Source organism: Penaeus monodon, chromosome 10 (assembly GCF_015228065.2).
Source record: "Penaeus monodon isolate SGIC_2016 chromosome 10, NSTDA_Pmon_1, whole genome shotgun sequence".
NCBI classification, from domain to species: Eukaryota; Metazoa; Arthropoda; class Malacostraca; order Decapoda; family Penaeidae; genus Penaeus; species Penaeus monodon.
Genome location: NC_051395.1, coordinates 2,582,512 through 2,595,658, shown reverse-complemented (window position 1 = coordinate 2,595,658; position 13,147 = coordinate 2,582,512). Strand labels below are relative to the sequence as shown.

Sequence of the window (13,147 nt, the reverse complement as noted above, 5' to 3'; positions counted from 1 at the left end):
CTCTATTATTTTCAGCTTCTTTTATTATTTGCTTAATTCACTCAAAGTTTTTCTTTCTTTCTTTTTCTAGGGAAATATAAATCTTAAAAAAAAGCAATGTTTCATCAATATGAAACAGCTGCTTCCCAAATTGGAAGGAAATGAACTGTGAAACGTTTTTTTTTCCCGGGAGCCTGGAATCCACGAACCAAATAAACTGCGGACGATCGCAAAACTGATGAAAAAAATGTTCAGACGCAAGGCAATAACGGGCTACTGGTTGGAGGGGGGGGGGAGGGCGTTAGGGGGAAGCGGGAAGGGGGTATTTTAGCTATTAATTTCATGTTCATGATATGAAATTTTCATTCGTAAATTGACTTTATGGAGCAATATCTCGGTGTCCATGAGAGAGAGGGTTTAAGGACATGCTTGTGTGTTATGAATATAAGTAAGTTTATTTCCATACGCACGCACTTTCTCTTCTGGTGTTTCCTTTGCATGTGTATATAATCTCACATTTTCTTTCTCTCCCTCTCTCCCCTATCTACTCCTCTCCCCCATCTACTCCTCTCCCCCATCTACTCCTCTCTCCCATCTACTCCTCTCCCCCATCTACTCCTCTCCCCCATCTACTCCTCTCCCCCATCTACTCCTCTCCCCCATCTACTCCTCTCCCCCATCTACTCCTCTCCCCCATCTACTCCTCTCCCCCATCTACTCCTCTCCCCCATCTACTCCTCTCCCCCATCTACTCCTCTCCCCCATCTACTCCTCTCCCCCATCTACTCCTCTCTCCTTCTACCTCTCTCTCCTTCTACCTCTCTCTCCTTCTACCTCTCTCTACCTATACCTCCACCGCTCTCTCCACACTCACACTCACACTCACACTCACACTCACACTCACACTCACACTCACACTCACACTCACACTCACACTCACACTCATACACATACACATACACATACACATACACATACACATACACATACACATACATACATACATACACACACACACACACACACTCATACATACACATACACACACACATATACACACACATACATATTCCTCTCCCTCCCTCATACTCTCTCAACCACGGAGCATCACCTGCAATCCTCGAGCCCTCCCTGTGTCTCTCCCTTACGCCGAAGGGTTCCGGGAGCTTAATCACGGTGCTTCTGGCCCAGGGCTCTCCAAAGGACTCCCTTGTCACGCCGCATTCACGCTTCCACACTCCCACCGCCGCCCAAATCGAGACTAATTGCATCTCGGCTCGAGTTTCAACATCCGCAGATACCCGAGTTACACATCATCTTGGTTTCCTCCCGAGATGAGCCTTTCCACTGCCTCTCCCATCTGTCAAAGGCCCTTGCTCGCCCTCCTGCCGTGGGGGATCCTACCCATCCCTTTTCAAGCTAGGATGACTGCCCCTCCCCGTGGGCTTGTCATCTGCTCCTCGTGACGGGGACCCAATCGGCCTTTTTCCGTTTAGCGCAGTATCCCCTACGCTGCCAAAACGCGTATGCCTCGGAGGTTTGTTTACCCACACAAAAGGGTTTGCTTTGTAGATCACCGTAATAGTTTTATCCTCATTCTTATCATCATTGTTTTTAATGCTGTTGTTGTTGTTAATGATGACATTACTCTCATTGTCATTTTTAATATTTCATCATCATCATCCCCATTATCATCATCATGATAATCTTTTACATAACCATTTTAATTCATTCAAATCATGAATAAATATCACGCGTGATATATTACCGACCTCAACTGTCCATGAAACAACAGTTAAGTCGGACATCAGCTTGCTGGCACAACTCTATCGGCAATGTTGTTTTCAACTTGAGGAGATCGGCCAAGTTGCGGGAAAACGTTCCGAGAAGTGAAAGTCTGCGTTAAGTTGGCGGCCGCATTGCCTTCCAAGTTCCTACTGTATCAAGGCGATTGGGACTTGGGGATTGGAGAGGGGGGGGGAATGGGAAGGGGGAGGGGGTTTCCTGCAACCCGGAGATGAAAAAGAGGAAAAAAAAGAAAAAAGGAAAAAAAAAAATCCCGAATTACATATCTGCAATCTGAAGGAAATGAACTTTTTCTAATTCGCAGACTAGGATTTGAGCCCAATGCCTTATCTGCAAATTACCGCATATTCTGAAACTTTTTTGACACTTTCCCAATCTTTCGCTATTTGCCTCTAACCAACATCACAATCTAGCAGGTCTAATACATCTCTGATCGTATACATCACAGTTAAGAAAACGAATAAAACGGTTTGGATCAAAATTACAGAAGTGCCCATTTCGTCGTGTTTTCGGGTCTGCAAGCGTACTGCCTCCGAAACGCAACAGAAAAATAACCTGTAAAACTCTGTGGACGACAAAAAAAACAGTAGTAGTCTCTAACCCTTTCCGCGACCCCCCCCCCCCTGTAATTCAATCACTCATTCGTCGCTCCTCCTAACCCACTTCTTAGGCGGAGCTAGTTAATTCCGAGTTCCCCCTGATCAGCTGCTGCTTCTTCTTCTTCTTCTTCTTCTTCTTCTTCTTCTTCTTCTTCTTCTTCTTCTTCTTCTTCTTCTTCTTCTTCTTCTTCTTCTTCTTCTTCTTCTTCTTCTTCTTCTTCCGCCGCCGTCTCCCTTAATTGCTTTGTTGTTATTTGTAGTTTTTTGTTGTTGTATTCCTTTTTCTTCATCTTCTGCAGTCTCCTTTTTTATCCTATTCTCCCTCCGTCTCTGTTCCTCTATAGTGGTTCACTCCATGCTTAATTTTCCTCTTCGTCGTTCTGCTTCCGCCTTCCGTTTTCATTGCAAGCCCCATCCTCGCCTTTCCCTCCATCCTCTCCCTCCCCTTCCCTGTCTTCGCCCTTCCCGTTTCCTTCGCCCCCTTCCCCCCTACCCTATCCTACATCCACACCCTCTCTCTTCCCCCACTTGCCCTTCCCCGCCATACCCCCCTCGCCCACACGCCCACCTACAATAACCTCTGCCTCCGCGCTCTCAAACTAACAACATTTTCTCTGATGTAAAACGCTCGCTTCTGGACTGACACACATACACATCATTTTCTTGGATTTATTATCTATTTTCTTCCCCTCGCGTCGCTCGTTGGTACAAGAGAGAAGTCTGACTCAGGAATCGCGGCTTTATTCGTGTCATATGTGTGTCTATCGCTTCTCTCTTTCCGCTTTTCCTTTCGTTCTCTTTCTCTTTTCTTTCTCTTTTTTTTCTCTTTATTATAGCTCCTCCTTTCTTTGTTTTTTTCCCCGTTTCTTATTTCCCTTTTATTTTACGTAACCTTCGGCCTTTCATATTCTTTCACCTTCTTGTAACTATTCTCTTCCCATTCTTCTATGCTTACTTTGTTGTTGTTTTTAATCTTTTTTATTGCTATTGTTTTTCCTCCCGTTCTAGTCCCCATCTTTCATTCCATTACGTCAACTCTTTCCGCTTAAAAACAACAACTAGCAGGGGATCAGAGAGCGTTTGTTTTGAGAGTGCAAGGGGGACCGTTCTCCAGCACACACGCGCTGCGCCCCAACGCCCTCCACCTCTCTTCCACTTGCCTTCGCTCCTCTATTCACCTGCCCGTCCACTCCCGCCTCCACTCCCCCATCCACTTAGTTACACGCCTTCCACTTACTCCTAACTTCTCAGAAATTCCCGGAGAAGAAAGAGAAGGGAAGGGGGCAAGGAAAGAGGAAGGGAGGAAGAAAGGAAGGGAGGAAGAGGGAGGGAAGAAGAGAGGATGAGAGGAAGAGAGGAAGAGGGAGGGAAGAAGAGAGGAAGAGAGCAAAAGGGAGGGAAGAAGAGAGCAAGAGGGAGGAAAGAAGAGAGGAAGAGGGAGGGAAAGAGAGAGAAAGAGAGGGAACAGAAGAAAAAACAACGGAACTAACAGGTATCAAACGCCGCCTCCACAAGCAGATCCCCGCCAGCTTATCCAAGCGCCCCAAGAAACGGGTCTGCCTGGCTTCCACGAGGGAGGCAGGGCTGCGGAAGGAAGGGGGAAGGACCCAGGAGGGAGGTTACAATCACATCCCTCCCCTGCCGCTCCCTCACCCCCACCCCACCCGTCTATGTTCATCGCTATGATGATCCTTCAGCCCTCGCTACTATCCTCATACCCAGCCTACAGCCTCAGGGAGGGGCCTCAGGCAGGGGCAGGGGGAGGGAGAGGATGATGAGAAGCTTTGGCGAGGAGCCAGTGCCACCTACCTCACCAGAGGCTCTGCATGCTTTTTTTCCAAGACATGCGCATGCGCGCACTCAGAGCAAAAGGGAAGGGGAGGTAAGGAGGGTGGGAGAGAGAAGGAAGGAGGAGGAGGAGGAGGAGGAGGAGGAGAAGGAGGAGAAGGAGGAGGAGGAGGAGGAGGAGGAGGAGGAGGAGGAGGAGGAGGAGGAGGAGGAGGAGGAGGAGGAGGAGGAGGAGGAGGAGGAGGAGGAGGAGGAGGAGGAGGAGGAGGAGGAGGAGGAGGAAGCAAAAGAGGAGGAGAAAGAGAAGAAAGATGTAGAGAAGAGAGACAAAAAAGAAAAAAGACAGGAGGAGGGAGATAAGACATGTCATCAGATGAGATCGACATTAAGAACAAAAAAGCACCAAACCAAGTGAATCCCAAACCTCCTTCATTCTCTCCCCTCCCTTTCCAACCTCTTCCACAAAGCCTAAGCGTCATCTCCCCTTCGTCTTCCTCTTTTAATACATACACGCATATTCTTCTTTTCCCCAATAATCGCCAGGATAACAACATCCACAAGAGCGGCTTAGCACCCAGCTTACACCAAGCCTCGCCAAGGGATGTCTCGCTTACTGCTCTCCGCGTCTCCTCTCGCGTACGCAGGAATGAGGCCGAGAATAAAGCTTCGGGGGGCGGGAGGGGGCGGGGGGCGGGAGAAATTAGGGGGCGGGGGAAATAGGGGTCGGGGGAAATAAGGAACGGGAGAAATTAGGGGGCTGTGGAAATAGGGTGGGGGAAATAAGGAAGGGAAAATAGGGGGGGGGAAATAGGGGTCGGGAGAAATAAGGAACGAGAAAGTAGGTGCGGTGGAACATAGGGGTCGGGGGAAATAGGAACGGGAGAATTAGGGGGGGGGGAATAGGGTCGGGGAATAAGGGACGGGAGAAATTAGGGGGCGGGGGAATAGGGGAAAGGGGGAAATAGGAGGGGGCTGGAGAAATAGGGGCAGGGAGAATGGAGATACTAGAGAGGTAGGGTAGGGGACATAAGGAAGGGGGAGATAGGAGATTGGGAAGAGGGGATGGGGTTATGGGGGAGGAAGGGGAGGAGTCGTGGAGGATGGGCACAGGGGTACTAAGGAGGGGAAAGCGCAGGGAGGGGAGGGGGGAGAGAGGAGGGAGACGGAGGGGAGACGGAGAGAGCATGTAAGATAGGAGCACGAGAAAGGACAGGATCAAGAGGAGGACCGTAATAACGGGGAGAGAGAAGAGGAGGGAGGATATGGGAAAAAGGGAGAGGGGAGAGAGAGAGAGAGGGAAGAGAGAGAGAGGAGAGAGTATGGGGGTGAGGGGTGGGTGTTGGGCTATAGTCATTACCTAAAAAAGGGAGAGGGGAGAGGGGAGAGGGGAGAGGAGAGAGAGAGAGAGAGAGAGAGGGAGAGAGAGAGAGGGAGAGTAGGGGGTGAGGGTGGGGTGTGGGTAGTAACTGGGAGAGGGGAGAGGGGAGAGGGAGAGGAGAGAAAGAAGAAAGAGAGAGAGAGAGAGGAGAGAAGAGAGAGAGAAGGAGAGAGAGAGAGAGGAGGAGAGAGAGGAGAGAGAGAGAGGAGAGTATGGGGGTGAGGGGTGGGTGTTGGGCTATAGTCATTACCTAAAAAAGGGAGAGGGAGAGGGAGAGGGAGAGGAGAGAAAGAAAGAAAGAGAGAGGAGAGAGAGGAGAGAGAGAGAGAGAGAGAGAGAGAGAGAGAGGAGAGTATGGGGGTGTGGGGTGGGTGTTGGGCTATAGTCATTACCTAAAAAAGGGAGAGGGGAGAGGGGAGAGGGGAGAGGAGAGAGAGAGAGAGAGAGAGAGAGAGAGAGAGAGAGAGAGAGAGAGAGAGAGGAGAGAGAGAGAGAGGAGAGTGAGAGAGGGAGAGAGAGGGAGAGAGAGAGGGAGAGTATGGGGGTGAGGGTGGGGTGTTGGGCTATAGTCATTACCTAAAAAAGGGGGAGAGGAGGAGAGGGGAGAGGGGAGAGGAGAGAGAAAGAGAGAGAGAGAGGGAGAGGGAGAGAGGAGAGAGAGAGGAGAGAGAGAGAGGAGAGAGAGAGAGAGAGAGAGAGAGAGAGAGAGAGAGAGAGAGAGAGAGAGAGAGAGAGAGAGAGAGAGAGAGAGAGAGGGAGAGTATGGGGGTGAGGGGTGGGGTGTTGGGCTATAGTCATTACCTCTCTGTCGAAGTTAGGAAACATAAAATAGCATTCATTAACCTCCTAATCGCTAGCTGAAACTTTATGGTGTTAATGGTGTTGACGGTGGTAGTGGTTGTGAGGGAGAGGATAAGAAGAAGAAGAAGAAGAAGATGGAGGAGGAGGAGGAGGAGGAGGAGGAGGAGGAGGAGGAGGAGGAGAAGAAGAAGAAGAAGAAGAAGAAGAAGAAGAAGAAGAAGAAGAAGAAGATGGAGGAGGAGGAGGAGGAGGAGGAGGAGGAGGAGGAGGAGGAGGAGGAGGAGGAGGAGGAGGAGGAGGAGGAGGAGGAGGAGGAGGAGGAGGAGGAGGAGGAGGAGGAGGAGGAGGAGGAGGAGGAGGAGGAGGAGGAGGAGGAGGAGGAGGAGGAGGAGGAGGAGGAGGAGGAGGAAGCAAAAGAGGAGGAGAAAGAGAAGAAAGATGTAGAGAAGAGAGACAAAAAAGAAAAAAGACAGGAGGAGGGAGATAAGACATGTCATCAGATGAGATCGACATTAAGAACAAAAAAGCACCAAACCAAGTGAATCCCAAACCTCCTTCATTCTCTCCCCTCCCTTTCCAACCTCTTCCACAAAGCCTAAGCGTCATCTCCCCTTCGTCTTCCTCTTTTAATACATACACGCATATTCTTCTTTTCCCCAATAATCGCCAGGATAACAACATCACAAGAGCGGCTTAGCACCCAGCTTACACCAAGCCTCGCCAAGGGATGTCTCGCTTACTGCTCTCCGCGTCTCCTCTCGCGTACGCAGGAATGAGGCCGAGAATAAAGCTTCGGGGGGCGGGAGGGGCGGGGGGCGGGAGAAATTAGGGGGCGGGGGAAATAGGGGTCGGGGGAAATAAGGAACGGGAGAAATTAGGGGGCGGGGGAAATAGGGGGCGGGGGAAATAAGGGACGGGAGAAATTAGGGGGCGGGGGAAATAGGGGGCGGGGGAAATAAGGAACGGGAGAAATTAGGGGGCGGGGGAAATAGGGGTCGGGGGAAATAAGGAACGGGAGAAATTAGGGGGCGGGGGAAATAGGGGGCGGGGGAAATAAGGGACGGGAGAAATTAGGGGGCGGGGGAATTAGGGGGCAAGGGAAATAGGGGGGGGCTGGAGAAATAGGGGGCAGGGAGAATGGAGATACTAGAGTCAGGTAGGGTATGGGGACATTTAAGGACAGGGGGAGCTATAGGGATATTTTGGGAAATGGGGGTATGGGGTTATTGGGGGGCAGGAAGGGGATGGAGATCGTGGAGGATGGGCACAGGGGGTACTGAAGGATGGGGAAAGGCGCAGGGAGGGGAGAGGGGGGAGAGACGGAGGGGAGACGGAGGGGAGACGGAGGCAGCATGTAAGATAGGAGCATCGACGTATAAGGACAGGATCAAGAGGAGGACCGTCAATACATCCGGGGATGAGAAAGGAGGAGGGAGGATATGGGAAAAAAGGGAGAGGGGAGAGAGAGAGAGGAAGAGAGAGAGAGAGAGTATGGGGGTGAGGGGTGGGGTGTTGGGCTATAGTCATTACCTAAAAAAGGGAGAGGGGAGAGGGGAGAGGGGAGAGGAGAGAAAGAAAGAAAGAGAGAGAGAGAGAGAGAGAGAGAGAGAGAGAGAGAGAGAGAGAGGAGAGAGAGAGAGAGAGGAGAGAGAGAGAGGGAGAGTATGGGGGTGAGGGGTGGGGTGTTGGGCTATAGTCATTACCTAAAAAAGGGAGAGGGGAGAGGGGAGAGAGGAGAGGAGAGAGAGAGAGAGAGGGAGGAGAAGAGAGAGGGAGAGTATGGGGGTGAGGGGTGGGGTGTTGGGCTATAGTCATTACCTAAAAAAGGGAGAGGGGAGAGGGAGAGAGGGGAGAGAGAGAGAGAGAAGAGAAGAGAAGAAGAGAGAGAGAGAGAGAGAGAGAGAGAGAGAGAGAGAAGAGAGAGAGAGAGAGAAGAGAGAGAGAGAGAGAGAGAGAGAGAGAGAGAGAGAGAGAGAGAGAGAGAGAGAGGGAGAGAGAGAGAGGGAGAGTATGGGGGGTGAGGGGTGGGGTGTTGGGCATAGTCATACCTAAAAAAGGGAGAGGGGAGAGGGGAGGGGGAGAGGAGGAAAAGAAAGAAAAGAGAGAGAAGAGAGGAGAGAGAGGATGAGAGAGAGGAGAGATGAGAGAAGAGGAGAGAGAGGAGAGAGGAGGAGGAGAGAGAGAGAGAGAGAGAGAGAGAGAGAGAGAGAGAGAGAGAGAGAGAGAGGAGGAGAGTATGGGGGTGAGGGGTGGGGTGTTGGGTATAGTCATACCCCGCGAAGTAGGAACATAAATAGATCATACTCCAATCGCTAGCGAAATTATGGGTAAGGGTGGACGGTGGTAGTGGTGAGGGAGAGGATAAGAAGAGAGAGAGAAGAGAGAAGAGGAGGAGGAGGAGGAGGAGGAGGAGGAGGAGTAAGGGAAGGAGGTGTATTAGGAAGAGGAAGAGAAAAAAGGAGAGAGAGGAAGGAGGAGGAGGAGAGGAGGAGGAGGAGGAGGAGGAGAGGAGAGGAGGAGGAGAGAGAGGAGGAGGAGAGAGGAGAAGGAGAGAAGGAGAGGAGGAGGAGAAGGAGGAGGAGGAAGAGGAAGAGGAAGAGAAAGAGCAAGAAGAGGAAGAGCAAGAGAGGAAGAGCAAGAAGAGGAAGGAGGAGTAAGAATAAGAACAAGAGGAGGAAGCTACGAAAAAAAACACAAAAGAGGAAAATATCAGCAGCATGGGAAAAAATCTACTTTCTATATATATATATAAAAAAAAACACTATCACCATAGTAACCAACGAAGCCAACCCAAGCCCGGAATAAACAGTCCTGCTATCAACAAATCATACAGAAGCCAAAAAAGAGGGGGGTAGGGGGGGGGGAGATGAATTTCCAATTAACTCGTGAAATAGGATGAAAAAAAAAGAACAGCGTGAAATAAATCTGCCATTAATACCCCAAATCGCACACAACCAATACGTCACTGGAGGCCTATAAAGTAAAACACATGGTGCTATGAACACGAGCGCGTGAGAATAACACTTTGTAATTACACGTTCCCACCTTCCCTCCCTGCCTGCCTCCCTCCCTCCCTCCCTGCACCTTTCTCCCTCCCTCCCTGCACCTCTCTCCCTCTCTCCCTCCCCCTCTCGCTTTCTCCTACTCGCTCTCCTTCCTTCCTCCCTCTCCTTCTTCCCTTCTCCAGTCCTCCTTCCCTCCCCTCCCCTCACCCCAGTCCCCCTCCGCTTTCTCTATCCCATCCATCTCCTCCTCCCTTTTCCTCCCTCCCCTTCCCTCCTACTCTCCCTTTTCCTTTTCCTCCCTCACCCTTCCCCTTCTATCCTCCCTTCCTTTTCCTCCCTCCCCCTCCTTCCTCCTCTTCCCTCCCCCTTCCATCTTTTTCCCTTCCCCTCTCTCCCCATCCCTCCTTCCTCCTCCCCCCTGACCCCTTATATCCCCCCCTCATCCCTTTTCCTTTCTTTCCTTCCCTCCCTCCCGCGGCTCTCTTCCTGCCTCCCTCCCTCCCTCCCTCCTTCCCTCCCTCCCTTCCTGCCTCCCTCCCTCCCTTCCTGCCTCCTCCCTCCCTCCCTTCCTGCCTCCCTCCCCGCGGCTCTCTTCCTCCCTTCCTCCCTCCCTTCCTCCCTCCCTCCCTCCCTCCCTTCCCCCCTCACCCTCCCTCTAGATACTAATTAGCTAAAGAGCCGCGAGACACGTTGCACGTACAGTTTAATATCTAAATTATATCTCTATCTTCTTGGAGGCGGCGATTAACTTCCTCGCCCAACGACTTAATTCATCTTTCTTACCCTTTCTCTTCATATTCTTTTTATAATTTAGTTGTTTTTCTTTTCTTTTCTTTGTTTTTTTTTTATCTCTCTCCATAAGCTGTTTTTTCCCCTGGCGTTAAAAGAAGCCGCCGGGGCTATTTTTGTCTCTTTCTTGCAACAAAAAAAAAGCAATGTATATAATGCAACACTTGTGCGTCGACGATTAGAATCCTTTCTGGATGTTGCAATTCCGCCGCGTATTTTGCAAAGCGGTTTTCTCCCTTGCAAAGGATGAAAAGATAAATGAAAATGGTCATCAAAGGCCGACAAATACACAAAAGACATGTGCCATTGAATAAAAAATGTATGTGCATAAATAAATAAATAAATATACACAAACACATATTATATGCATATATAAAAAGAAATATATATATATATTTTTTTTCTGTATGTGTGAATGTGTGTGTGTGTGGTGTGTGTGTGTGTGTGTGTGTGTGTGTGTGTGGTGTGTGTGTGCGTGTGTGTGTGCGTGTGTGTGTGCGTGTGTGTGTGCGTGTGTGTGTGCGTGTGTGTGTGTGTGTGTGTGTGTGTGTGTGTGTGTGTGTGTGTGTGTGTGTGTGTGTGTGTGTGTGTGTGTGTGTGTGTGTGATTAAATATGTATCTATATATACCAATACTACACATCAATGTGCTATAAGAATGACATTTAAACAATTTTTTGTTATTCTAACGAGACTTAACTGTTATATTAAAATTGAAATAATTACATCACATCTGAATAAAAAAAAAGTATTTGTCTCAACACCACCTAACAAATCCTTGCCGCAAATTGCGTTTAAAACTAATTATAGGTTTCAAGTACCGTTTCTTCATTAAGTTTTCTTGATAAAGCTTGGCACTCAACCGTGAATGACAGAAGGTTTCTCAGAAATCTTAAGTAGAATTAATCAATATTGTCATCCTTCCAAATTCGAGATCACGTACTAAACAGACTGTATGATAAACATGATGTTTAAAATAACACAATAACATAGAAATAAATTAAAAAAAAACACAATTATGTAACAGAAAGACAGAAGAAGAAAACAAAATAATATAGAAATAAATAACACAATTATATTACAAAGACAGAAAAAGAAAAAGAACACTATATAATACAGGAAGAAACAAATAAAAAAACACTGATGGAATAAGAAAACAATAATATAGAAATAAATAAAAAAAATCAATAACAGAAAGATAAAAAAAAAAAATCGATCTTGGGAGTCCATCGCTAGAGCGACGTGTAGCAACGTCTGTTTGCACTCAAGTTGTTGCGGCTCGTAAATTTGGTTTGGAAAGCGGCCGACTGCACAGCGTCGATACCTTGGCAACGGTTCACTGTCACTAATACTATCTCTCTTTTTTCTCTCCGTCTCTCAATCCTAATCCCAATCTCTCTCTCAAAATCTCAACTTCAATCTCTATCTGTCTCTCTCATCTCAATTTCAATATCTTTCTCTCTCTCTCTCTCAATCTCAATTTCAGTAAGTCCATGTCTCTCTCCGTCTCTGTCATTACTCTTTCCCCTTTTTCCTCCTCTTCTCCTCCCTCTCTCCCTTCCTCCTTCGTTCTCCCTCTCATCCCCCCTTACACACACACATTACCGTACCGTACACACACACACACACACACACACACACACACACAACTCGCTGTTAGTTTTGGCCTTAATTAATGAGGATCAACAAGGAGTTGATATTTGAATACAAGTTGCGAGAGAACGTATTGATCCAATTAAACTGCGGGTGCCATCGGTGACACAGCGCTCAGAGAACGGAATGAAGGCAAACGAATGAAAAAATAATGGGAAAATGAGAGAAAAGAGAAAGAGGTATGGATAGTGTGCGCGAGAAGGGGGAAAGAGGGGGAAAGAGGGGGAGAGGAAGAGGGAGGGAGGGAGGGAGGGAGGGAGGGAGGGAGGGAGGGAGGGAGGGAGGGAGGGAGGGAGAGAGAGAGAGAGAGAGAGAGAGAGAGAGAGAGAGAGAGAGAGAGAGAGAGAGAGAGAGAGAGAGAGAGAACCTCTCTCCTTCCGTCCCCCTAATCCCTTCCCACCAGGGGGCTGAGATGAGAGCAGTAACGCCTTCCTAAGCCTCAATGGCCGCGTCGGGGACTACTGCACCAGAACAATACCTGAACGGAAGGGAAGGGGGGGGAGGAGGGGACCTGGCAGGAGGAGGAGGGGAAAGGAGATGGAGAAAGAGCCTGGGGAGGGGGATAGAGGGGAGGGGAAAAGAGGGGAGGGGAATAGAGGGGAGGGGAATAGAGGGGAGGGGAATAGAGGGTAGGGGAGAATAGGGAAGGGGAAGGTAACTTCTCTAAACCTACTACCCCTCCTCCCCCGGCCAAGAATTTCATCACTACTGACTACCAAAAGCCGACCTAAGACAGGTTGAAATGTTGCCTCGACTGCACAACAAGGAAACCACAAGTGAACATTGGGCCAGGTCGTGCCAGGTCGTGCCACTGGAATACGAATCCACCCCCTCCTAAGAGAACTAAAAATACATCCAGCTCCACCCCCTCCTTAAAAAATGCATATACATACCTAAAAGAGAGGGAGGCGTGTCCCGTACGAGTAATGGAAAACAATGGTGTACTTTTAAACACGTGTACAAAGGGTGCAATGAGGGATACTTCGCGTTGCTGGGGAAAAAACAATGGCCGCACACAGGGAGGGGGAAATGACGGTGAATTAGTGGGCGAGAGCGTGTGCCATGGGGGCCGCCTGGTGGATGGCACGATTCGCCGAGGCTGAACAACACCCCCTGGCACTCTCCTTACCTTCCCTGTCCCTTTCCTCTGATCCCTATCCTTTTCTATTCGGTTCCTATTCTCCTCTACTCTTTCCCCACTCTTTTCCCCTTTCTTTTATTTTCATATCCTTGTCCTTCTACTTCCCCCCCCCCCCTTTCCCCCTCGACGCAACGTGCACCCCTGGCTCACCCGCCCTTCTGGCCCCGTGACAAGCGCCTCGAGGACTGACCTGTTGGCTTCCTCCAGCG

The 13,147-nt window shown here is 49.3% G+C and overlaps 1 protein-coding gene across 1 annotated transcript in view; it reads left to right on the top strand.

Annotated features, from left to right (window-relative positions):
• Window positions 1–4,535: 4,535 nt before the first annotated feature.
• LOC119578200 (cilia- and flagella-associated protein 251-like) overlaps window positions 4,536–13,147 on the top strand; it is a gene marked incomplete at its 3' end in the record, with an annotated part of 52,423 nt that continues 43,811 nt past the window's right edge. The window contains 2 exon segments of the mRNA XM_037925936.1: window positions 4,536–4,583; window positions 6,582–6,761. Coding sequence (XP_037781864.1) covers window positions 4,536–4,583; window positions 6,582–6,761 — 228 coding nt within the window.